Source organism: Manacus vitellinus, unplaced genomic scaffold (genome assembly GCF_001715985.3).
Source record: "Manacus vitellinus isolate BGI_N305 unplaced genomic scaffold, ASM171598v3 scaffold_20_pilon, whole genome shotgun sequence".
In the NCBI taxonomy this organism is placed as follows: Eukaryota; Metazoa; Chordata; class Aves; order Passeriformes; family Pipridae; genus Manacus; species Manacus vitellinus.
In genome coordinates, this window is record NW_021939471.1 from 14,259,899 (window position 1) to 14,285,961 (window position 26,063).

Genomic DNA, 26,063 nt, shown 5'->3' on the forward strand with positions numbered 1-26,063 from the left:
CTTACGTTCCATCTGGGTTGCATTGCCCTTTAATTATCTATCTTCTTATTATGATCAAGTGAACTTTTACTAATCTCCACATTTATTGTTAAGGTAAATAGATGCTGCTTTTAATCAGTATGGAGGGCCACACCAATGCAGTTCGAAGTAACTTAAGTCAACTGTAAAGGGTTCAATGTGTGTATAATTACAGAGGACATAAGCTATTCACTCCAGTCTAATTCAGTGTCTCTTTTAGAGACAGACCTCTTCCTTTTCCCTGGTCCCACTCTCACCTCCTTTGCTCTCTGCTGCTCTGCAAAGCCAGCAAGAAGAATACAGTGGAGGCCAAGCAAGCAACAGCCCTCCTGAACCTCAGGCTGGATTAATTTAGTGGATTGAAACTCCTAGGTGAGTATAAGCGTACGGGTACAATATAACACCTTCTTCCAACAAAAAAGATTGATTGCATCTTAGCCTTGGTATTAAATGTGTTATTATCAGAAGAAGCTGTAATAATGCATACAGTCACTTTAAAAGCAAGCAGGTTTCCTTTGCAAGCATACTTATTATTTCGATAGTACTTGAGAACTATTTTAATAGTGGCCAGGTTGTTGCTTACTAAAATATATCTGAATTGCCTATGTATATATCAAAGTATTTTTTCTTAATTTTAGTTTGAATTATTCCTGAAGTTCTCATTAAATTTACCATTTGTAAAGGACAGATTAAATGAAAATGGCTTTTAGAAAAATAGAGCTGGAAATTATTTTGGCCTTTGTGACCTGGAAGAGGTGATAATTTGCAGCAGCACTAGGTACTGGACATATCTGACATTTTAGGTATTCCCTCACAGTTTCAGGCCTTTGTACAGATGAACTCCACCTGGGACAACTCAGCAGTCAACTTTTTGTTACCTTAATGTAAATGAGAAGACTACAGCTGTCTTAAGCAATCTAGGTGGACACCACAACAGAAAATGAAATTTGGGCAAGGGCAGAGCTAAGAAAGGAATGTCTATTATCCACAATAATGCTTCTAACATTTTCTAAACAGCTATTACCTGTGTCTGTCCCTAATTGTCCTTATTACAGTAACAGTGCAGTCTTTCTTTCTGAACAGTTACAGAAATCTCTCTCCACTGACTTTTCCATATGTAAACAACCTATACAGCATTTTCTAATGTAAAACAAATGCGGTAAGTAGGTCCCACATTAAAGAATCACTTTGAGTGGAATGTCTGAAATGCTCAAGGGATTTTATGGGGGGTGTTCAGAAAATACCACCACTTGCATTCGGTTTCTAAATGCATTCCCATATATGCAGATGAGTGTCAGTAGGACCTATACAGCACATTGTTGCTGAATTTGGATTGTCACTGAGAACCCATAACTCACTTTCTCTTTTGCAAAACGATGCAAAATAAGCTGTAGTGGATTTTTGTTATCTGATATTTTTCATGGCTTTTATTGCACATGAACATAGCTAAATTGTAATATTGACACTAAAAATATTTGTCTCTTTGGAAAACAACATGACTGCAAAATTCCCAGTTACAGCAAAACAACTAGAAGCCAAAATTTGTATCACTCCACCCCTGCATTTGTAATCTTTATAGATAAACCATGTTAGTTACTTTAATTGAAATCGGATGAATGGATGAAAAGGGCAGACCATTAAACATCTCAGGGGGATTGAAAGCAGTGAAACAAAGTGCAAGTTTCACATTTTTAAAATCTCATCTCCATATTAAGAAATTGGATGTTCACAATTCCTATGTAGTACTTAACACAGTGTAACTTGATCCTCCATTATGGATTTTGGAGGACATTTAGCAAAGCTCCAAGGTTTGTTCAGTCTGAGACAAGTACCACAAAAATGTGTGCTGTTTGTCTCGTTTTTTGTACACATCATGGCTGAAAGCACAGGTCTAAGAGGAGGAGCTGGTGGTGTCCTCCAGCTCTTTCGTATTATCACTGTACATGTGATATGTAAGATCAAGTAGCCAGACCTTTCAGTCATTACCCAAGTTGTTATGCTGTAACTTCAAAAGAAGCTTTGTCTGAGTGAGGACTACATGCTCCTATTCAAAGTAAAATATAGAAGTTAGTGCACTAGAAGCTTGTGCTTGTTCAGAGAAATTTTTCCAAAAAGGTGTAATGTACAAAATACAATTGCAGGCTTTGGAAAGGTATGTTGCATGCTGCTTTAACTCCTGAGACTGTTTGGGAACCTTGTTTTCCCAGCATTTGGGAGGGTGCTGATTCCAGACCACCAAGATGTGACATGGCATTTTTCCACGGAGTAGCTGTGGTACCCACAAATTGACTAGCCACATTCCGTGAAGCATGAGGAGCACAGGAACACCTCTTTGTGCCAGAAGTGCGTGCTGGAAATGCCACAAAATATGGTTTATTGCCATGTGAGGGAGTGACTCAGCCTATATAAAACTGGATGCTCTAGTGATGTGCAAAAATCTGCAGTATCTGGAATTTTGCAGCTCCAAGACTGAAATGTTACAAACACCAATTATTTGCAGATGGTGTCTTACCTAAGCATGCACACTCACACTTGTGACTGCATAAGGAAGAGGGAGGAGATCTCTGTAAATAAACTGCTTAAAAAGAAAACCAAATAGCCCAACTAACAGCTTGGTAGTTGGATATTAGATTGCCTTTTGTTACAGTATTTTTCAAATAGCTGTTACCATAACAACATAACATATTTTTTCTTTAATTTTTTTTAGCTGTTTGGAAAAAAAAAATTCTTGCCAGAATTCTTCCATAATAGCTTCCATTAATAGCAGTGTCTTCTGTTGAGGAGGCCAGTGCTGATGTCTCCTGCTGTCACAAGTCACTCACAAATCTAGCAGATGTTTTGTTTGCTAAGGCAAATTTGAGCTTTACAGAACACACTGTGGTTTTTTTATCCATCCCCAAAGAGCAAATATCAGTTAGGATGAGATTCCAAACTGATCATTTGCTGGGAGACAAGGTGCATGATACCTGTCAACAGAATGTGACCCACCCTGGAAAAACTATCTCAGACTGAACTGTAAAAATTTGCCTTTAACATAGTGATAGCGTACCAAGCACCAAGAGACAGACCTTGGAGACGCAGATATAATAAGAACAAAAAGAAAAAAGGAAAGGAGAAGGAGGGAGAAAGGAGGTGTAAAGCCTTTAAGAGGTCAGTATTTTTCTTCTATTCTATAGCACATATTTTACTAAACTCTTAAGGTAAATGCTGTAGATGAGAGTGGTTTATCACTATCAAACAAAAGTTACTGTAAAAACAGTTGGAAAAAGTGAAAGAAAAGGAATCCTCTTTAAATATTGATGCTGTCCCAGAAACACTGATGATTTTATTTTGGATTCAAGTAATTTGCACAACTAAGAAATACCAGTTTTCCAGGCCTTCCATACACCTGTATGTGGCAAATATGTCCAGATTATTATATTTAATAATTTGTCTGCTACTACCATCTTTTTTCTGGAAACAAAGAGAGAACTATTTATTTTTGCAAGGCTTATTTTATAATCAGATTTTATAATTTTATAATCAGCTAGGACCATGTTTTAATGTAAGTTGTTTGATTTTTTTTTTAAGCACTTGATGCAAAACAAGGGAAGGTTTAATGAAATACTTGCATATTACATAAAACTTCTCAGAGAAGAAGAAAATGTTATTTCTATGTTGATTACCTGGATCAAAATGACTAGCAGCCAGCCAGCCCATATGGCATTTTAGGGGAGGTGTGTAACTGCATACATCCATATGTGGGCATATGTGTGCCCATGTTTTCTTTATGGTAGCTAAAAAGAATATTTTAAAATCTTTAAAAGGAAGAAGCATTGCTAAACAGTGTACTTTAATTTCTATACTCTTTTACATAAATTTACATTCACAAGACTAGTTTAAATTCATTCCAGATAGGATATTCCACATTTGTACAAGTGTAAATGACATTGAAAAATGAAGTGGTTATCTGGTCAGAAGGCTTCAGTGAGACTACTGCCCTAAGATCAAATCTTCTGTTTAGTTTGTGAAGGTATCGACCATTTCAGTGAACATGAAAGCAGCAGTGCTGCAAACAGCATCGCAAACCCTGTTGCTCTACTTAAAATTCAAAATAGAGTGATTTTTTTCCCGTGTAGTTCAGATCTTTTTTCCAATGTGTAGCTGAAAATATTTCTCTAAGTAAATTGATTTCCCCCACATTACAGTGTATTTGAAAGCCTACATGCATTGATGTATTTCCTCCTTTAAGAATGTTAATTCCACTTTTAAGAATGCAGCAGGTCCAGCATTAGTCTGTCTGTTAGAGTTTCTGGTTTAGCAAAAGAGCTGTGTTGGGGTTTATCTAACAGTCCTTTATCACACATCATTTGATATAAAAAGGTGAAAGTGGTACTACAGATACCTGCAATTTGATTGATAATGTTAAGAATGTTCATCTACACACTGTCCACTAGATTTAGTTTGCTGCAGTAAAGTTACTCAGCCTGTTTCATACAGGCAACAAACCTGAAGTTTTGAAACGGAGTGACAAGTACTACATGCTCCACTTTTATGCTCCATATTGGTTGTATGTGCATGTAAAAAGTGTTAATGAGATGCATTAAATTTAATGACAACTCAAATCTCTTGCACTTACACCACTCTGCTGTAACTAGGATTGAGAAAACAAGCTTTAAACAAAAAGAGCTTTCATACCCTGCTGCAGGAGTGTGACCAGTCATGGTAGGTTGCTCCTGGACTCATAACTACTGAGGGGACTTTTGAAATGGGCACTATTTGAACTTCCGAGCATGGTCTATAATCTTGCTTAATAATTGTATCAACTGTGACAGTTTAATTCACTGTAGGTATCCAAAACTATTCCTGAAATTAATAATAGGCATGCTTTATAGCTTATGCATGTCAAAAGTTATAAGACAAGTCTCATCATGGAATGTAACTATTTTAACATGACTTTTTAAATAGTCCAACAATTTAAAACAATTACATAACATTTTTTCCTTCCAATTTTTAAAACAAAAAATGTTTCATTGCATTTATAGGGTAGAATATAGTTAAGTGACCTCTACAAAAAACTTCCTCTTTGAAGTGTTCTCTGAAGAGAGCTTCAAGGCAGCTGAGTGTCTCAGATTGTGATTTTGTAAGGTTTTGATGCTAGAAAATTGTTTAACAAACAGCTCCAAAATATTGAGATTTTGATTAATAACACACAGTGCCATGGTATTTAAATAATATAAAGTTTGAAATCTAACATGTGGCAGAATAGTATGTGTTCCACATGGTTAGGAGAATAGCAATGGGGGCATACCAATATCTGAGCAGGAGGGCAATCATTATACAAAACCAATTAAGCTGTTTAGGAATATATTAAACTGTTGTCTCTACTTGCGCCAAAACTTTTCCACTAAATTTGTGGTTGAAAAGGATTCTTCTTCAGCAGCATAGGGAGTTTGGGTTGCTATTGCTTTGTTCTTCAAATGTCCACATTGTGTATGACTCTGCAGAACCCTGGATTTGGTTAACATTGACTTCTCTGCAGAGAACAGTTTGGGAATATTAGCCAAATTTATTAATGCAGTAATATATGAATAATACTAAGGTAACTCAGGGAAGCTTGTTGAGAGTAATTGTCTTGAAGAGAAATGCTCACACTGAAATCACTCATAGGGCCTCAGAACCTTTCACTGTAGTTAAACTCCTACATAGTTTCATAATCTTCTCAAATGCTGAAACTTTACTCATGAAAGAGTACTTTGCCAAAAGAGGTTTTACTCTGTCTAAGGAAGCAAAATACTACTGTATTTAGAGTCTTTCCAATGACAGGACTTGAACTAACATTAGGAGACATTGTACTGGCCTACACTGAAAGGGTTTATTTAAAAATCCCACCTCATTTATACTCTAATTACTACTAGATTAGGATCACATCTGATCCCATAGTAATTATATATTAGCTGTATATATTAGCTCTAGGGTGAGATCTGATGTTTGCATACAAGTATTTATTTTATTAAGTGAAAAGGAGAAAAGACCTACCAAACTCTAGCATTATACATCTATACCTCATTTGCATATCTATCTTTTAAATTCCAAAGCAGAAAAAACCTGTAACTTTGATTTCTATTTTGGGATAAGCCAAAGAGCAAAAGAAAAAAGCCGAAAGCATTGATTTAAAAAAAAAATTAATGACAGAAGCAAAATGAAAACTAATGTACTACTTGATGTGAATACATTAATATGTGAATATGTAAGTTGCCATTTAACATGCCAATGCAATGCTGTAATTGTCCAGACATAAGACTGTCAGAAGATGAGGTGTACCTGTAATTCTTACCTATGTCAACATCGTTTTTTTGTTGTGTATAATTGTTGAAAGTAATATGGAGCCACAGAGTTGTGTACAATGGAAAAAATTCATAACCTGCATTTCTGAGCAGTTTCAGATTTGATCTGTCAGTTTGAAGAAAATACTTCTATGTCCAGTTCTCCATTAGTGATGGGATGTGGTTGCAGTATGAATTTGCTTTCAGCAGTGCACTATCTAAAATGGACGTTGAAACTAAAATTATTCTGTCTTCACATCAAAGTAGACATGAATCTTAAAAATGTGAAGAAAAGAGCTCATTCAGCAAGCCCTAATAATTGTATATAGCCTGCATTTGCAAATTGTTTAATTGTGGATTGGTATTAGTAAATCTGAAGGATTATTTTGCAGTTGTTGGAATAAACACTAAAAACAGTCACTGTTTAATCTATTTCAAAAGAGTTGAAGCTACATGTTACAAAAACAAAATGTAAATAACGAATAAAAGCCTTATAACCAAATGTCTTGATACCTAACCAAATTACTATGTATTGACTGGAATCTAGCTTCAGAATCAATTACAGAACTTCTTCTTTAGTGTTCATTCACCCCACCACAGAGCTAATTTAATAAAGATTTTAAAAGAACATTTTTATAAGCAGAAATGTGAGAAATTTTTGTGATTTAGGGTTTTGAGACTGTAGATTACCATCTTTAATCTCAGATAAACAAAAGTCTCTCAAGCTTCTTAAGGCACAAATATATTTTAGTCCATATCCATGAGAAAAATTACTCAGGGTTTTTTAAATCAGGAGGTTTTTTTTTCCAGATGGTTTCCCTGGGTGAATTTCCAATCTCTAGATGCACATACCTACCACAGCTCACAGTCTACTGCGATTTCAAATTTCAGAGCTAAGAAGGCTGATATTTCTTCAGTCAGTAATGCTGAAAGGTACATACTGAAACAGAGGGAAAGAAGGAAAGATCTCAAAATATTAAAATATCAAGTATTTTCAAAGGGCTTAACTCTTGCAGCCTCCAGAAATTCCAGAAATTTGAAACTGCAGTACTGAAGTTGCTGACAAAATGCTTTTTACTAGTGACCTCTTTGTCAAGTCTGAGGTGGCCTTGTTGTTGTTATAGTTTCATCTTTTCAGAAAGGCTAGTCTGTGAGATACTGCAGCATCAGTTTTTCATCTGACTGATTGTTGATTTAACTGAGGAGGCTTCACAACCAAATCCTCACGGTGTGTGAGTTACAGAGCTGGCTCTAGGCAGGTTAAAGTTAAGCTATTTGTATCCATGTCACTTTGGACATGTCTTGTTTTATGAGCAATTAAAAAAATAGGTCATGTTTTGTACTCTGGAAACATTGCTGTTTGTGGTTCTCTCAAAATTTAAACATTTTGCATGCCTCAGACCACTTGCAGGGTAAATGGAGTCTCCTGCTGAGCAGCTAATAGGGGAACTCACACTTTCAAGAAAAGTGTGTCTAATAGCAGGGGATTACTATAAATCTCCTGGTTTGATGTACACCCTCACTTAAATGTTATGGGAGTGGCTTCAGTATCCTGCAGCTTCTGCATCGCACTTGTACCTGCAGCCAGGCATATTTGTAAATTTATTGAAGGCTGACATTTTTAAAGAGGAGTTATCAACTCTCCTTAGAGATGCAAAAAATAAAAAAATTAAGTAATCAGTTTATCTTTCTTCCCTCCTTTAAAATGCTACTTGTTCTTATTATTTTCGAGTTGAAGTCACAACTTTGGGTGATTTTTGAGTTCTATGATGGTTGTACATTGACTGCATATATATTTATTTGACCTTAAGAAAAGACGCAAAACTACTTTTGAAATTATTTTATAAACTAGCTCAGTGCATTGCATATAATACTGTGTTGTGTACTAGATAATATTGATATGAAATTGACCTCTGAAGTAAGAAAAAAGTCCAAGCAGAAAATAATTTATTTTGTAAATCTAGTGATTGCATTTGTTGATGGCATACTCTTGGACATAGCATCTCTCAGGCAGTGTTTGTGATTCACAGGCTGCTCGGACCTTTGGATTATTTCTAAAGAAATCTGGGGAAATTTTCTGAGAAACTGAGTTCATCCACAGAACATCACTTGTGCAATTAATGGTTTTCACTAATTTTGTAGTTTCCTGAAACACTATAGAAACCTTCTAGATTTTCTTTTCTAGGCCAGAGACCTCTTGAGCTTTGTCTGTTCCCCAAAAGCCCCTGATTGGGTATTTCTAAGATGGCTTGATGTTGCTCAGCTGGGCAGAAGGCATTCAAGCAGGTGCTAAGTGTAACAAGGCTAGATAAGTGGCCAGTTCACGTTTTTAATTGCCTTATTTCTCTCCTAGCTTTGGGAAGTGGATGTTGCATTATGGCTACTCTGTTCATACTTTCAGGTACAGACTGGGGAGATGGCTGGGATTTGTATATGATCTATACAGACAATGTGTTCTTTTTAACAAGTGCTTTACTAAATCTGGCTATTAAAGATATTTTTGTGGCTAGCACAGTTGTTGAGCTTCATAAGTTCAGCTTCAATGCTGTGGAGGTCATCTATGCCCTCAAGTTATCACAGCAGTGAGGTCAATACTGGCACTAGTGACCATCATCTCTTTCCTGACTGAATGCTGTTCTTGGGCATTTTGTGCTTCACAGTACACCTCTCCAGAGAAGTGGGAATCTTAAGCTCAAAAGAATCCTGAGGCAAATGGTATTTCAGTCTCATCTAATTTCATTGATGCACCAAGTACTGAACAAAAAGACCCCCAGAAATAACAGAAGAAATAACAGGAGAGACTTGAGATCACCTTTGGCCTGAATCAATAGAAGTTCTTACCCTGCCTTGCAGATAACATGAGTTTGCAAATGTCGTTGCTGCTGTTGCTAATTCTCCTGAATATATGACCCGTGAGATTGAAAGTGAAGTGATAGGATATTTCCTGTGTTGGCAGATGGGAACAACTAAAAAATATGCAGAAGATATAGGCATATCTTCTGGTTTCTTATAAGGAAATTTGAGTTGCTAAGTGTATTGAGGCTTGTGTTGGGTGGACTTTCAATGACTCAGAATCTTTCTTGATTGTTGTATGCCTTTAAAAGCAGCCTATGTTTCTGCTCAGGTCATGCAAAAATTATTAGCCGACATGAAAAGTATCACGGATAATTGCTGTGAGAAGGGTTAACTTTATCTTAATGTGAAGTCATCTGGATTTTTATCCAGTGAAACAAGGCATGAACATATGAGCTCCAATTTTTATTCTAAAGTATATTTTCTAACTGCTATTTTTTATACTGTGAATATTTTTATTTTCTGTGTATTTTAATTATTGTTTTGGTTTGAAAACAAGACATAGCCTGGCTCTTTGCATAACAAAATTAAGAACATCATGAGTCTGCTGAATCAGAGAAAACAACTTGGATACATTAAAACCTTTTATAACTTTTTTTTCCTGTAATATATATTGAGGTTGATAGGGACAGTAGCCACATACTACTTTTGCCAGTACTGCTCTGAAACAAAGAATGATTAGGACTAGAACTTGCAGATTCAGAATGTACAGGTATGTTTCTAATCTAAGAGTTAAGAGGAGCAGTCATTCAAGTTATTATTTAATGATGGACTGAAACTTGCATTTGAGAAATGACTTCATAACTTACCCCAGATAAAATGAATAGAGAAATACCTTTACCTGGAAGTTTAAAAAATAGTAATGTTGTTCTCAACCATCTACTTAAAAAAACCCGGGTATAAATTGACATAAATTGATTATTGAAGCAGAGATACCACTAAAACTGACTGATTCTATTAAGTCTTCTCCCACTTTGTGCTGCAAACCAATCTCATCTTCTCATTAGAATGGTTGGACACAGCCCTGTAATTGAGTGAAGATTTCTTTTCCAGAGTCTGTTAATGTTTCAGATGTGTTTGTCAGGCCATACACCAGTTAGACTTTAACATTAGCCAAAAATAATGACAGTTCATTGTTACTGAACTAACATAACACAGTTATTCAAACTTGGCCACCTACCTCCGCATTCCTGTCTACAAAACACTGTGAGGGAAGAAAATTGGAGTGGGATCATAATTTGGCAGATACATATCATAAATTAGTGATCTTCCAAGGCTTTTCACTGAACCAGCAGTGCAGCTAAAATAGCTGTCACTGAGGCACCAAGCTCCCACTGTAAGGGAATGTAGTAAGAAGAAATCATTAATAAAAGCATTATCAAACAGTCATTGATTCTTTGGAAGATTAACCGAATGGGATATAAAAGCATTCTCAGCTGTATGTTTCAGGCTAAATCAAGGCACCAAGGTAAGGAGCATCAATTACTGAAAGCTGCTTGGGTCAGGACCCCGAATGAAGTGTAAAAGCCTGACAACCTTTTCCCACTTGCCCAAGACCTTGGCTGCCTGTGCTCAGGGCAGGACTGTCACCTGGGATCAAATGCTGTGAATCGACCTGTGAGAGAGTGTCTCATTGGGAGCTTGTTTTCTGTGCTTGAGAGCTGTGTTTACCCTGAGGTGTGAGGTTGTAGGTGTGCCTGCCCCTAGTTCTGTGACCTTTGTTGACGATCATGTGATCCAATCTATTTTTACTTGGCTACCTAGCTTGACCACAGACATGTTTTGTCACTACTGACTTTTCTAGCAATTAATGGACTTCTGGCTAATTCTGGTTACCATTGCCAAACCTGCTTTGCTCCTTTTGCTCAGATATTGTGGGGAAGCTGTTCCCACTGGCCTTGCTGCCACGCTGTGTGCGTGAGTGGAATTTTGTGGGTGTCTCACCTGCACACCCACTGCCCTGGTGTGAAGGGGGCAGTGTCTCCAGCCCCTGGGCAGTGAGCTGGAGCCACTAACTGGCGCATTTCACATCTTTAGAGAACTTCAAGGAATTTGGGTACTTGTAATTCAAATGGAAAAAACCAGGACACAAACGAACCAGGTTTTCTCTAATTAAAACCACAAGACCCATTTATTTTGGTGGGAAAGACTGTAGGCAATTGTAAATGTCATTATAAATGTTTTTTGAAACAAGGGTTTACTTCTGCAAGCCACTCTAGATCTTTAAGACCTTTAGGCTTTCCATCTGTCCTTCAGAATGAAACATTAATGACTATAATTTAACAGAGTATGTTAAAAAAAATGTTAATGCTGAAGTCATTGACATACTTGGTTAGTATTTTTTAATTAACTTTTTTCCCCCTTTACAACTACTGAAGCACTTTATGGACTAAGCTACTGTGCCACTACTATCAAATAAGGTAGGAAATATTTTATCATATTTTGATCCCTATTTTTACCCCAACTTATATTATGGCATATTTAAGATTTCCATTGTTCAAACTGGTGAACTGATGTTATTCCTTGAGATTTTAACTTTAAGTGTTTCCACAGTTTTGGTTTCCATCATGTATTTGACACAACTCAAATGTAACTAATTAGTACTGAAGTACAACTTTTCATTTATCACATTTTTGCGGATAGATTTTTAAAACATTTATTCTGATTACTTGTTTATTATGATATGCTGCTTCAAATTAAAATGTTGACTTGTTTTAATAAGGATTCTGAAATCTATTCATACATCCTGCATGTAAAAGCCTAGCAAGAATCCTGTTAGTTCCATAACATAGCGGTATTGCTGTGAACATCACAAAGTGATTACGTTTTCACCATTTTATACAAAGATGTGCAGTGCTAATACTTATTCCTCAATTTCAATATCTTTTTGGAACCGCTATTCTGAGAAGTAGATAATGCTAGAAAGAAAGCAAATTATTAATGCAGAGCAGCGTAGTCATCAATAGCCTGCAAAATACACTTTAAAAATCAAGCTTTTACAAACATGCCACAGACTCTACTGTAGCACTGTATGCTCCAAAAGCTGCAGATATATTTTAGAAAACACTGATGAAGCCATTACTGCTTCATCCATTTGTTCATAGTATGTATCATTATTCAAGAAATTTAAGAACAGTAATGATGGAAAATCACACAGAAAGAAAAGGAACATGGACTTTGCCAGAAACAAGGGCTACATTTTTATTCAAGAGGCCCATAATGATGGAAAATCACAATGAAAGGCAGAGATGAAACAGGGATCCCATAAAGGACCGACACACCACAGTGGCACAAGTAGTAGAACCGTCATAGCAAGTGGATAAAAATAAAGAAAACAAAATTAACTAGAGAAGAGCTGGAATCAGGGATGAAGCAGAAAACAGAAACAAATCACAGTAAATGCTGAAGATTAATTTCAAAGAATCTGCTGAGAATGAGTGCAGAGACAAGTTCTATCAATATTAATGAAGCTGAAATAGAACTCCAAACGACCATGAGTATAAAATGGCACACAAAGCATTTTCTTTTAAATAGATTGGAGATTAGATCATAAGACCTTCCCAAAAATGACCAGAATATACACAAAAGATGTTATTATGGAAAAAAATTGATAAACAATCACAACATAATTAATATGTATATAGTTCTTTTTTAATATTTATCAGCATGTACATTTATTATAAAAGAATGGATCATAGATGAGATACTCAGGAAAGTAAGAGGAGAAGAGTATTTTTTCTTGTCCAATGTTCTACAAATATCTTAAAGGGATCTTGTATAACTTCAGGTACTCATCTTTGACTTTTTTTATTTTAAGCAGTTTAAAAAAGCTAGACACCTCAAATCGTTAATCATATGGTCTCCTCTAGGTTCATATAATGTGCAAAGAAATAATATTGCCCACCTTGAAGTGAAAAAAGAATATATATTATCTATAAGTTGGCAGTCAGAGCTCTGTGCAGTCAGGAAATAAACTTTTCTTCCCAAATTACTTAAGCTACCCACTTGCATTAGACAGACATGACTACAGGCTATGGACCTTTCAGAGATTCTCATATTCTTGACGTTAAAAATTTTTGACAACTGGATTCACTTCTTGTCAGATAGCCTATGGTTAGAAACAAGGTGTCACACTTTAAGAACCTGACTTCTAAAATAGACCAACACAAATATGTAATTTCTCAGATGATGTTGTCAGGCTTTCTGGAAATTGTAACTGGCATGGCAAATGTCCTAAGACCTCCCTTACTGAGAAAGCAGAGGGAGTGAGTACCTTTTCCAATAAAGACTGCTCTTCCCTATGGAAGTTCATTGTGACAGGCAAAATTTTGGTGTCACAAGGAAAGAGATACAATCCATCCATTTCACTTACGTAAAAAATTAAACTATTAAAGGTTTTTTCATCTGACATGAGGGTGGTCACATGTCTTTCTTCTCGTAGCAGGTCACTGATGTTATTTCAGTGCCTTCCCCCAGCTGGTCAGCAGTAGTTCTTCTCCACTTCAGGGTTCTCAATGCACTTGCTGCAAATGCATTAACCTTTCTTTTACGTTGTAGTAAAGATGTGAGGGTCTAAGTAAAGCTATTGAGAGGAATAAAAATACTTTGTAAGCCAAAGCTTTGGTTTAAAAGGGAGACTGGGATATAAAATATTGGCATAACTGTATAAAAAGATGTAGATTAGATTTGGCAGAAAAATACTTATTTGCAATAGGCCACGCTCTTGTGTTTCTTCAGCAGGACAGGAATTTTACATAGTGGCAACAAGTAGTTAAACTCTGGCTGAAAATCCCTCTGCAGAATTTATTTGGGTTTTGAAATCCTTGTTAGTGAAATCTGTATCCAAGCATTCATGCTATTAAGTCAAACTTTGGTTGTACCCACAAAAAATATTAGGGTTATGAGACAACAGAATTTCTATGATCACATTTTATTTCTTAACATGGTCATAATAATCTTTACCACTTGATAAGTAACTTCTCAGTGTTTGGTAATAGGATTTCATTGTCTTTCCATAATTCCTCTGCAGAGCATGCAGTTTTGTCCTGCTGTGTGTGCATCCTCCAGCCCAGCAACTAGCAGGGCAGGACAGTGATCTCTTCCTGTTACTGACATGAATGTAATTCTCCTTTAGGAAAACAGGGCATGGGATACAATGGGAAGCTGACTGCTAGTACGTTTATATCAGCTGCACTGGTACCTGAACAGTTGTCTTGCACCCACCATCATCTGGCAACAACTATGACGAGGTACCTGTAGAGATGACTGCCAGGGTCTCTGCAATGGCTGTGGACTCTTGGTTTATGCTGGCACCACCAACAGTGTTCATTTACAAGTTGTTTCCTAAATTACAAAATGTCAAATCCCACATTTACAGATGAGGGTACTGCACAGTCGAGAATAGAAAGTTATGAACAACTTTGTAAGTAAATTATGGAAAAAACATTGGTGTTGAGTGAAGCTTTGCTGAGCTTCTAAGCTCTTCTGAATAGAGAATTACGAAGTCACAAAGCAGCAAAGAGGTCCTCTCCTGAATGCACAAGTGAGGCATAATTGCATTGTGACTTTTTCTTATAAATAAGAACACTACCATGAAATTAAAGAAAAATAATGTATATGTGATCCAAGTTTTAAATTGATTTTTTATTGGATTTTTATAATATAGTAGCTGAGTTACAAGGAAAAAATGATTGAATTCTTATTATAACCACAAGCATGCAATATCAGCAGTATGCTAGTAGTATTTATGTGTAAACTGAAGCCTTCTACAAAGTAAATCTCCATTGTATTTACAGAGGTCACTGTAATCCTAACGTAGAACAGAAACTGTCATCCTACCTTCTCTAGGGGTGTGGTGCTACCACAGCGTTTCTGAATTGGACTGCAGTATACAACCATCTGCTCATCCTAAACAACATACCTTCAGGAGGCAAAACTAGTTGATTGCTGTTGTAAACTCTTGAAATTTTCATATGCAATCCCATCTTGAAGGTGTAGTCTGTATCCCTGTTACCACCTTTCTACGTGTACAGGTGTGAGCGCTTTGGGGCTTTAATGAATAACCCCAGAGGACATGTCACAGCCCTTTCTCTGTACTGCACCAGGCTCCACATCCAGCCATACATGCAATTTTTGTGAGAACTTTGGATGACCTGGTAAAGGTTGCAGATTTTCCAGGGTGTAAAGAATTCTTTGCTATTTTGCAAATGATGTCCTAACTATTTCCCATGAGTAATTTTTGTTCTCAACTGCTAGAAATGTAGATGAATATTATTGAGTTTTATCTGAACTCTTCATGTTATAAAATACATTACAACCTGAAGTTATAAAGTAAAATAAATACAATGTAGATAAAATTTAAAACACTTCCAGAATTGCTGCATGATGTACTTCAATATTTTGTTTGGTTTTCATTTTACAGTCATTTTGCACATATGTAATATATAAAACATATAGTTATCACTTATGTTGTATATTAAGAAGCTCATCTTGTTCTTCCATCAAAATACAATGTATCTTATCAGGCTAGAATATAACTGTTCAGCCTGCATTAGGCCCAGAATGAGGTCTATGGTTTTTTTCCTGAGATGATGTTTTTGAGTTCAATTATCCAAATCTCTCAATACATTTTTCTACTGTGTTCAATATATGAAGTCATTGTATCTATCCTAAAAATGTTACAAACATTGTTGTGCCCTAGAAGAGAAAGATGAAATGTCTTTGAAAGCTAGCAAGAGTCTGCTATTCTTGTGTAGACATTTAACTGCAACCAGTCAATAATCTAGACTAAATGCCAAATATTATGTTATTTTAGCTTTCTAAGTTGTAACTTCAAACTTGCACCTTGCACAAAATGGTAGAGGTTAGAGCAAATTATGGAAAAGTTTATTTTCCCTAAGGTTTCTTTCTTGCAGGTATCTCCCAGGCTGCTGAACATGCCCTAAGATTATAGAAAACAGATTCAAGAATAAGTCCTTCAGTGGGTTTATTCCTAGTCAGCATTCTTGCAGGGTGGGCTATGGTGGGTTCTTTTTGGCTTGATTTTTGTTTTTGCTAATAGGTATACAGGTATATCCGAAATTCAGAGGCAGAACTCTCACTATTTGTAGATTAGAGAATCTTCTTCCATGTTCAGTAATACCCTTCAAGGCACAAGAAGTATTTAATACTTATGTTCCTTTCTCAAACTTAGTTGTTCAACAATCAAGCATCCTGATTAATCCACAATTAAGTGCTATCATTCACAGCACTAAATAAAATGAAATTTAACCCTTTTTCTTAGACTATTACTATTTGTTTTCTTTTAACAGTTCTTTCATGTCTTATGGTTTAATTTGTTGAAAAAAAATGATCATGCTAGAATGATCCTAACTGCCTGGAAGCCTAGAAAAAGCCTAGTATTGCTCACCTCATGATTATTCCCAATTTAAGGGTTTTTTCTCTGTTTTTATTAGTATTAATCATAAAAATATTTTTATTTTATATTGGGACTCTCATTTTGCTAAGCTACTGAAATATTCAAAGTAGACCTGTAACTTTTGAACTAAAATTTCATTAATTCACAGGTTATTTCTCCTACTCTAGAACCTCTCTCTTCTTGGCTTTCTCTCTCTTCCTATGAGCTAATCTCTTTCACTATTCTCACTATGAACTTCTCAGTATGTGTTATGTCTGTTAGTGACATTGTCCACATTAAAGTTACGAAATTCAGCTGATATTTCCAGACTCATGATCTAGAAATATTAATAATAGTGGCAGATCAGACTGTCCTGATCTTTTAGACTGAAAAAGTCTGGGGTATTGCAGAAAGGGGTGAGAGATGCTTTATGCCACCATAGCAATCCTGACCAGTTTGGGGCAGCATTAACATCATTAACAATCATTAACTGGTCTTAAAATAAGGACAGTTATCAGAATACGAAAGCATGAAAATGACTAAGTATAAAATGCAAAGAATGAATTTAAGTGTATAAAGAATGGAATAAGGTTAAATTCTCTATGAAACTGCCTGAATCCGCAGTTAAAAGGAAAACCACATAATATTTAAAAATATTGTATTTGAACACAGTTCAGCTGGGTGATGACTACCTTTAAACTTCACAGAACTCGATGAACACCATTTAGTTTAGACCTGCCCTTGAATACTGTTCCTTTTTAGCACTGAGCGTATTTATTACTGGGAGTCATCCAGTGCCCTCCAAGTGGCAGAGACCCAGGTAATTCAGAGTGGTGGTGAGCAAAAGCAGCTCTGTTTTTCTCACCCCCTGGGTTGCACTGAGCATTGCCTGGTCACAGCAAGGATGAGGGACTCTGTCTTTATTCTTTCAGTTCTACAAAACCACTTATTTTTGCAGTTAACAGTGACTCTGCTGTAAATATATGTTCTGGGCAGCAAAAAGCAAAGAGTATGTTGGTGGCAGAAACAACAAAGTGTTTGTTTTATTACTGTCCCTTAAACATTGTTTTTAATCAGGTAGAGTTGCTCCAGGGCTCTTTGACTTCTGCACGTGTTCCAGCTGTACAATAAGCTGTATTTGTGCAGTACTTCTGTGTTGGAGAGTTGACATTGAGATGATTGCTCTCTAGATGTTTTTTTTTTTCCCATTAAGCTTATAAAACACATTTTAAATGTAATATGGTCAAGGTTATTATGGTTTAAACTACGTATGCCAGTTTAAAATGAGGTCTTCACCATTATGACAGATTTGGATAGAAATATTCAGCCAAGTAAGGCAAACCTTGACTTTAAAAGCAACTCAAAATCAAAAGCATGTAAGATGAAGTGTTACATTGCCAAGAGTCGATTTCTACCTGAAGGAATCAAATGCTTTGAAGTCCTGTATCTGTATTTAGTGAAGTGGCCATGCTAACAGTAAACTGGATATAGAGACCGGAGGGAGGGCGGGAGGGGTGGGCATTATTACAGTATGTTGTATGAAGAGCATAAATTAAAAACTTATATTCAAACTTGCAAATTTTTGCACACACAGCATTGACTTTGGTACCATATGCAGTCTTATTGAAGTACAGTGACAAAAGCAGTCAGGATCTTAATTTTGTTTGTCTTCCAGAGTTCAGCTGTTTTCCCCAAAAGCTAAAATCAGAATTATACCTATTGTAGGCTCTATTATTTGTGTATACACACACACACTTCTTAATGTATCAAACTGTTGTGTCTGTATTGTGTTTATGAACTGGTAAGCAAAAAAAGTTAGACTTGATCAGCTGCCAGATAAATACCAACTTTCCAGTCACACAAAAATATTCAGCAGAGTTAAATATTTTTATTTTAAGAAGGCAGTCAAAAAGTTTATCTTCTGAGAGCTGTCATGCCTAGACTGGACAACAACATTGTCTGACAAAATGTTAGGATGGTGAAAAAATTTAATAAACAGAAAAGCTTCCCAAAAATAGTCTTTCAGACAGTTTGTGATCTTATTAATAGAGCTAATCCATCCCTTACTGTTGCTGTGAAACAGTCTTGCATAACCCTACTTTCAGGACAAGTATGGATAAAAGTGTCTTGAACTTCAGAAGGGTGGAAAATTAGGATGTGTTTATTCCATTCCTGAAAAGGAAACTAAATTTGATTACTGAAGTTTGTAATTTAGGGATGTGAGGGATGCAGGAGCTGCTGTGCATTTATTTATAAATAATTTTTGTTAATTTCAATATTTCTGAATGTTTGGTGTAGTAATACATTAGCTTTATTCAACAGTGAAGTAAGTGTATATTAATCTGAATTAGATGGTTGATATTCTTTTTTTCTCCTCTTAAATGTGTAGCGATAGATCTTAAGACAGTAGAAAGATCACATAAGCATATTACCAGCAAGTACTGATTGTTATTATCACTGTACTAATAGTACTAATACTATGCTAACAGACACAGCATTCTCTTCCTCAACATTATTGTTGCAAAAATCTCATGTCACTGAATAAAAAAGTTGTAATAGTCATTTTTTATGTATATCAAATTAGGGTTAGTAAAAGTATCCTTTCTTAAAAAGAAAGAAAAAGAAAAAAAGAAGGATTTAAATAAATGCTCAAAATTATATTCCTTTTATTGTGATAGAGATGATATATAATCTGATGATACTCTCACCTTGACTCCTTCACTCTGGTGTTTTTCAAGTTTTGAGAATTTTATCTTATGGACTTAAAATAGGACATGCTATAAGAACAGTTTTTACTGTCTTCTCTCCTTCAATTTTCTTAGCAGGCAACACTTGATGGTGCTTGTCTTTAATGGTTCAGAGGCAGAGCCTGAGTTAAAGAAAATGTCTAGTTTTTTTTAAGAGTCCCAGGCTCACTTCTGTAACATTCCAAAATTAATTTTTATAGATTCTAAATGTTTCATCTTTTCTTAATGAAATCTCTATTTTATTCCTAGATTATTTTATTAATTTGAGACGTAGATAGTTATAAATAAATCCCAATGTGTTTATAATGGTCTCCTCTTGACCATCTTTATAAATATCTAGATAAGCATGAACAAAAATCTAGTGGTGGGTCCAACTACCAGCGCTCTTTTGAATCCCAAAAGCATATGGATGCCTAGGGTGCTTCTCTGGGCACTGGGTATGTCACCTTTCCAGTGCTTCCTGCTCTAGTGCAGGATTGTTAGGTTGGGAAACAGAAGACCAGGACACTAATCTAGAGAAGAGGAGGCTCGGGGGTGACCTTACAGCTTTTTACAAGTACGTGAAAGAAGGTTGTAGCCAGGTGGGGGTCGGTCTCTTCTCGCAGGCAAGTAGTGCCAAGAGGTTATAGCCTTCAGCTGCACTAGGATTTAGGTTGGACATTAGGACAAACTTCTTCACAGAAAGGGTGATTAGACATTGGAACGGGCTGCCTAAGGTGGTGGAGTCACCGTCCCTCTAGGTGTTTAAGGAAAGGCTGGACGTGGCACCGAATGCCATGGTCTGGTTGACAACGTGGTGTTCGGTCATAGGTTGGACTCGATGATCTCAGAGGTCTTTTGCAACCTCCTTGATTGTGCGATTTGTGCCCGCGTCCCTGCTCGCAGCCGAGAGCGTTACTCTTTGTGCCTCAGCGCCTGCCCGCACGTCCCCGTTCCGCACGTCCCTGTTTCCGCACGGGCCCGTGAGGAGGCGGGGCCGGCGCGGGGGCCGCAGGGGGCGGGGCGGGAGCGCTCCCCCGGCACCCCCCGGCGCGACCTTTCCCCTCGCGCCGCTTCCCCGGCCAATGGCCGCGCGCGGCCCCCCGCCCCTTCCGCCGGCGTGTCCGCGTGCGAGGGTCCACGGGCGCCTTTGCTGCGCGGCGGGGCCCGGGCCGGGCCGAGGTGAGCGGGACCGTCCGCCCCGCCCGGCACCGCCGCCGGGAACCCGGCACCGCCGCGCCCCGCCCGGCACTGCAACGCGGGCGTCTCTGCGCGGCCTTCTGCAGGCGGAGGCCCCGGCTGGGCCGCCGCGCCGGGAGGGGACGGGGCGGGGAGGGTGCGCGGGGGTGTCGCGGGGAGCTCAGCGTGCCTTGCTCTGTGCTTTCAGATGCCCCCGAAGAAGGGAGGCGATGGGGTCAAGTCGCACCCGATCATCGGACGGTTCGGGACGTCCCTGAAGATCGGGATCGTCGGGCTGCCGAACGTGGGGTAGGTGGTGGCGGGGAGCGGGTCCCGGGTTTGCCCCTCGCCGGGCAGAGCGACCTGTCGCGGTCTCTGGGTGAAGGCGGGTGGGGATACGAGCTGAGAGACACAGTCCGAGTCTTACTGTTTGGTGATAGACTTCCATCTTTAGCTGGAGCTGCTTACAGGTGGAGCCATGTAAAACAGGTAGCGAGAGACAGGTGTGCACAAGTCTGGACAAGATAATAGTCAAGGATTCAAAGAAAGGACAAGTTTTAGCAATTGCTGACTTTTATAAAACACTATGTGTTTTGCACTTCCTTGCTTCCACTGTTGTGTGTGTGTAATGTATATTTTCATGCAAATACATAGGAACACGTGCCTGCAAGTTTCTTTTATGTTTGGGGATGATGTGCACAGGAATGGATTAATTATTCATAAGTGTCATTAACAGAGAAGAGAACTTCCTTTCTTGAAACTTCTTCAGAGTTTGTAATGAAACATGTTGTGTAAATGACAGTTTGGGAGAGATGATGGAAGGTGAATCCTTGATTCTGTCATGATTCTCAGCTGTAGTTGTTATGGCTCCTCGGAGGAGCTATACTTGTAAAGGATGATGAATTGATTACTTTGAGAATATAAGTGTGTAACTTTTTGGTATTAATTCATACATCATATTTGCTAAGAGAAGTTTTCAGCATTCTCAAAGCTTTAAATCTTTAAAAAATTAGAGGAAAAACCTTTGTGCCATGTCTCGAAGCCATGAGCATTGCTTTCTTGTCTTTTCATCATCATTTATTTTATTTTTCAGGTAGATGCAGGTAAGATTCACTCCATAAAGGAAATAATTAGGAGTAACACTGTACAGCATGTCAATGGGGATAAATAGCATTTGCGGTTATGTTTTGGTGTAACTTTCAAAGAAAATTGTGACTTTTGTGCATGTCGACCATATGCAGGGCAGCGCTCAGTTTTTTTCTTCCCAGTGCCTGAGAAGGTGTGTGCAACAAAAAAACCCCAACAAACAAATAAAAACCCACAACAACCTGAATACTTATGGTAGAAGATTTGGGAGTTGATGAAGAACGTTCTCTGAGCAATAACTCAAGAATTGCTCTCTTTTGGTGTAATAAATGCCAGCTAGCAAAGTAATCTGCTACTTGGTTTAAGGGAAAGTGTTCTCTTTTTTCCTGGTAGAGCACTTGTAGGCTTTTCCCACTGATATTTAACAAGGATCAAAAAGGTTTGGTCAGGTAGAACTGTATCTTCATATGCACACACTTGTAATTGATTAACTGTTGTGGTTTGCTTTCTGTGCCCCTTTTTTCTCTTTTTTGATTGTTAACTTTTATTGCTTAGATACTGAAATTGTGTTACTATGTAAATAAATCTGAAGAAACAATGCACTTGTGGAAAGAGCTGGTGAGTCATGGCAAAACTAGTTCAAAAATTAATTTCAAGCATTCTTATGGGTGTCTCACTTTGTACTTGAGGGAAATGAAAAATGGTCAGTAGGGCTGTGCATTGCTTGTGACTTATATTTGCTAATAAGCATGTGCAGTATAGTTACTTGAGGGAATTTTGAAGGGTAGGAAAGAGAGGCAAACATCATTGGGTTTCAGTGAGACACTCCAGATACATATTTAAGAATGTCTTCTGCTAGAGTCAGGGGAATGGTCACTGTCACTGAAGTAAAGGGAAAGCTCAGTATTGCTTTCAAGTTGGAATAAGATGTGTTTTTATCCAGTCCTTTTAAATGCTTCTAAATTGGACTTCTTCAAGAATGTGTGTGTTTCGTTTATAGGAAATCAACATTTTTCAATGTGTTAACTAAGAGTCAAGCAGCAGCAGAAAATTTCCCTTTCTGTACTATTGATCCAAATGAGAGTCGAGTACCTGTGCCAGATGACAGATTTGACTTCCTATGCCAGTATCACAAACCTCCAAGGTAACTCAAATTCTTAACATTTTTCTTCAGTTAAGCAGCTAAAGTAGTACTGTGGAACTAAAAGTTTTCATAAAAGTTTAGTACAACTGTAATATCTTTAAGTTTTTACTAACATCTGTTTTAGAATGTGAAATTACGTGTGTACCTGGATTTTACCTTTCCCATGCCCCCAGTATGACTTTTGTTGTATGAGAATGATAAATGTGGGAGCTGCTGGTCACTGCTCGGCACCGTTTCGTGCTTGTTGTTCCTGTGTTTGAAGCTGGGTGCTCCCAGGTGACTTGAGGGATTCTGAAGAGATTTGGAAAATGAACAGTAGTGGACATACCTAACATGTCATGAGGTTGCTAATTTCTAAGATTTCCACCATGTATTTTGTATCATTTGGAATATTGTATATACCGTAGGTAGCCAATACCTGTCAACATCCCTGCATCCTCATCCTCAGTCATTTGGCAGTAAGATTTATGGGCAACCTTTTTTGCTTGTAACTTTTCTCCCATTTTAATAGGCTCTGCTAGTTGTTACTTGATATATTCAGGGATATTCCTACACTACGTCTCCTCTGATTCATTATTCTAGGAGTGTATTAATTTTGTCCCATCAATGGTTTCTGCTGTTCACTGTTTCTGTAATCTGCTCTATATGTTCAGTGTGGGAATTTTTTTTTTCTTTAACAGTAAAATTTAAGGTGCTTTCAGAAAACATACTTTAATAAGGATTTGTGAGTCATTAATTTTAGTTTGCAATTACTTGCAGAGGTCTCTTGAATAAAGTGAGTGTACATAAGCCATAGGGCAAACTAGCGTGTATGTCTGTGGATTTGTTCATCACCTGGGCCTCAACTTTGGAGCCAGGTCACACCCACAGTTAAAAAGAAGATTGATCAGTTGCTAATGAAAAATCCATATGCTGACACTTAATTTTCAGGTCCAAACAAGCTACTTCTGTCTGTAATTATTGTGCAGTTTTTAAATACTGCATTGATACAAAGCTGTTTGCTAATGTGGATTGTTATAACATGTTATCTTGCTTTTCCTGCTCAAGTCAACATTAAGCATACTTGTTATTGCATGGATCACAAAAACGAAACTGCTGAAATAGAGACAAAACTTTCAGGCTGTTGATTGTGCAGAGATAATGGTGTGGTCTTTAAGTTTTGTTGACAAATCTCTTCTAAATTATAGTATTAGTACCACTCTGACCACTTCAATAATCTGTTTTTCTTTTCACTTAACTATAAATGGCTGTTTTTGAATTACTAATTGAAGTGACAAAGAGATTGTTACCTCTCCCTCACCTGCCTTAGGCCATCTCACCTTACAAGGACAGATGTAAAGATTGTGAATACTTGTATGTGTGTTCTCAGACTTGCAAATTCCCTCCCTTGCTCTTTTTTTCCTCTCTCTCATCACTCTTAAATATTGATGACAATAGTACATTTGCTGAATCTGTATTCATTTGATAATGAGCTGGATAATCAGCTTTCATTTGAATGTTTTTGGCAGTATTTGGTACTTATTTGCCTTTTGCAACCGGACTTGTCTATCTCACGTTGGCCTTTTTAGCCACCAGTGCTCTTGCAGCAAATGTGGGTAGAGTCCTTCCCAAATCTTCGTTCACGAAGCCTAACCATGATTCTGGTACTTAGAGTCAATGAGTGTGGGTATTAGTGGATAGTTATAGCTCCTGAGGTCACTTATGCTGCTTATGAGTTTAATATTTCACTGTAACAGTAATAAAGCAGTGATAGTGATAATTCAGTAGCACAGTAGCCTGAGGTAACTTACTGGGTTGTTTGGGCTTGTCTGCCTGAGACTAACTCAGGAAAAGAAGGCTACAGTCACAAAGATATGCTACTGAATTGTAATTTAAATGTCTTAATTTCTCTGTATAGTCTTGATTTTGTTCTTCATCTTTATGTAACACGTCCTATGTTAATTTTGTGCTTGTTTGGATTAGTAGACGTAATCCATCTGTGCACGCAGCATGTTTTATAAACAGTGAATTCTCTTTAAATTAGACTCTTGTCTAGCCTCAAGATTTTGTCTTTCAAAATCTAAAGCATTCAGGTTTTTATTTTCCATGTGTTGCACTTAGTCTTCACATAACTGCAGACATTATTGGGGAGGGGAAGGGATGACTTTGTTTTAACTAAAATAATGTATGACAGGCCAAAGTGATCGTGTGTTGGTGCCTGCTGTGAGCCAGTGGAGGGAAGAGCAGGAGAGGGCTGGGCTGGCAGCTGCTGACTGTCACACTGAACTGAGATTGCTGCTGCTACAGCGAGACTGACTATTGCCAAGGATGTTGCTGGTATGAGTTAGGGGCTGTTCTGCCATTGGAGGAAGAGTTAGACTCTTCAGGTACTGTTTATTGCTTGAAGATCCATTCCTCTCTCCAAAGGAAGAGAGCATCAGCTTGGTTGGGACTGATGTGCTACTTGCTAGCCAGTGTGAAAGCTGACTGGTATTACTTGATTGGAAATGGAAATGTTTGTAAATGAAGTCATGTAGGCAACAATTTAGAGACTATTATGCACAGTTAAAATCTGTACTTATTAGATTAAAATACAGTGCCAGAACTTGTAACCTGTGCATTTTTTATTTCTGCAGCAGTTGGATGTATATGATGTATATATATATGACTGTTGACAGTAGATAAGTTCAGTGAATAGACTGTACACAGAAGGTGGGCTCCAGGAACTTCCAGTAAAAAATGCTATGTCGTTACCAAATGATATAGATGAGCAACTTTCTTTGAGCTTTAATCTTATCTATTGCTTGCTTTTTGGTGTGAATGAAATTGTGGATATTACAAAAAAGAAGAAAATCTGCTAAATCCAATTCTTAATGCTTGTTATTTTAAGGTCTTTGTTTATATTATGTTACTAATTTAATGTATATATTTATTTGTTTGTGTTATATTTATTGCAATATTCAGTGAAAACTCATATTTGTTACATTGTGCCCACATGTAGCTGTTTCAGAAAGGAAAAAGCTTTTTATTTTGTGGTCCTCCTACCCCTGTTCCCCCAACACAGGTACTTTCAGGCAGGGTTTGACAGACTAATGATTGGATTAGTTCCAGTTTACTAATTGGAAAGAGTATATTTTCTTTAAACTGATTCACTTCAGCAGGAACTAAAGCAGAAAGTGTATTTTCCCCTTCCCCCCAACTAATTTATGAATCCTAAGTAGGTATCAGAGGCTGAGATTTGTTAATTCTAAAATGGAAAAGAGGTGTTTTTCATCTGAACAGGTAACTCCTGCAATGAAAATTGTGACATGGAAGCCAGAAACACTTGATCTATTATCTGCAGTTAATATTTTATGGGATATTGTGTCTCAGAGAAT

General features: G+C 37.4%; 1 protein-coding gene across 2 annotated transcripts in view; it reads left to right on the forward strand.

Annotated features, from left to right (window-relative positions):
• Positions 1-325: 325 nt before the first annotated feature.
• OLA1 (Obg like ATPase 1) overlaps positions 326-26,063 on the forward strand; it is a 119,133-nt gene continuing 93,395 nt past the window's right edge. The window contains exons 1-3 of one of the 2 annotated variants that reach the window (XM_018071884.2): positions 326-390; positions 20,686-20,786; positions 22,564-22,707. In XM_018071884.2, the coding sequence (XP_017927373.1) occupies positions 20,686-20,786; positions 22,564-22,707 (245 nt within the window). In that variant the 5' untranslated portion in view covers positions 326-390. Of the gene's footprint in view, positions 391-20,407; positions 20,481-20,685; positions 20,787-22,563; positions 22,708-26,063 lie in introns of those variants that run through there. The other variant, XM_018071883.2, reaches the window with a different exon arrangement.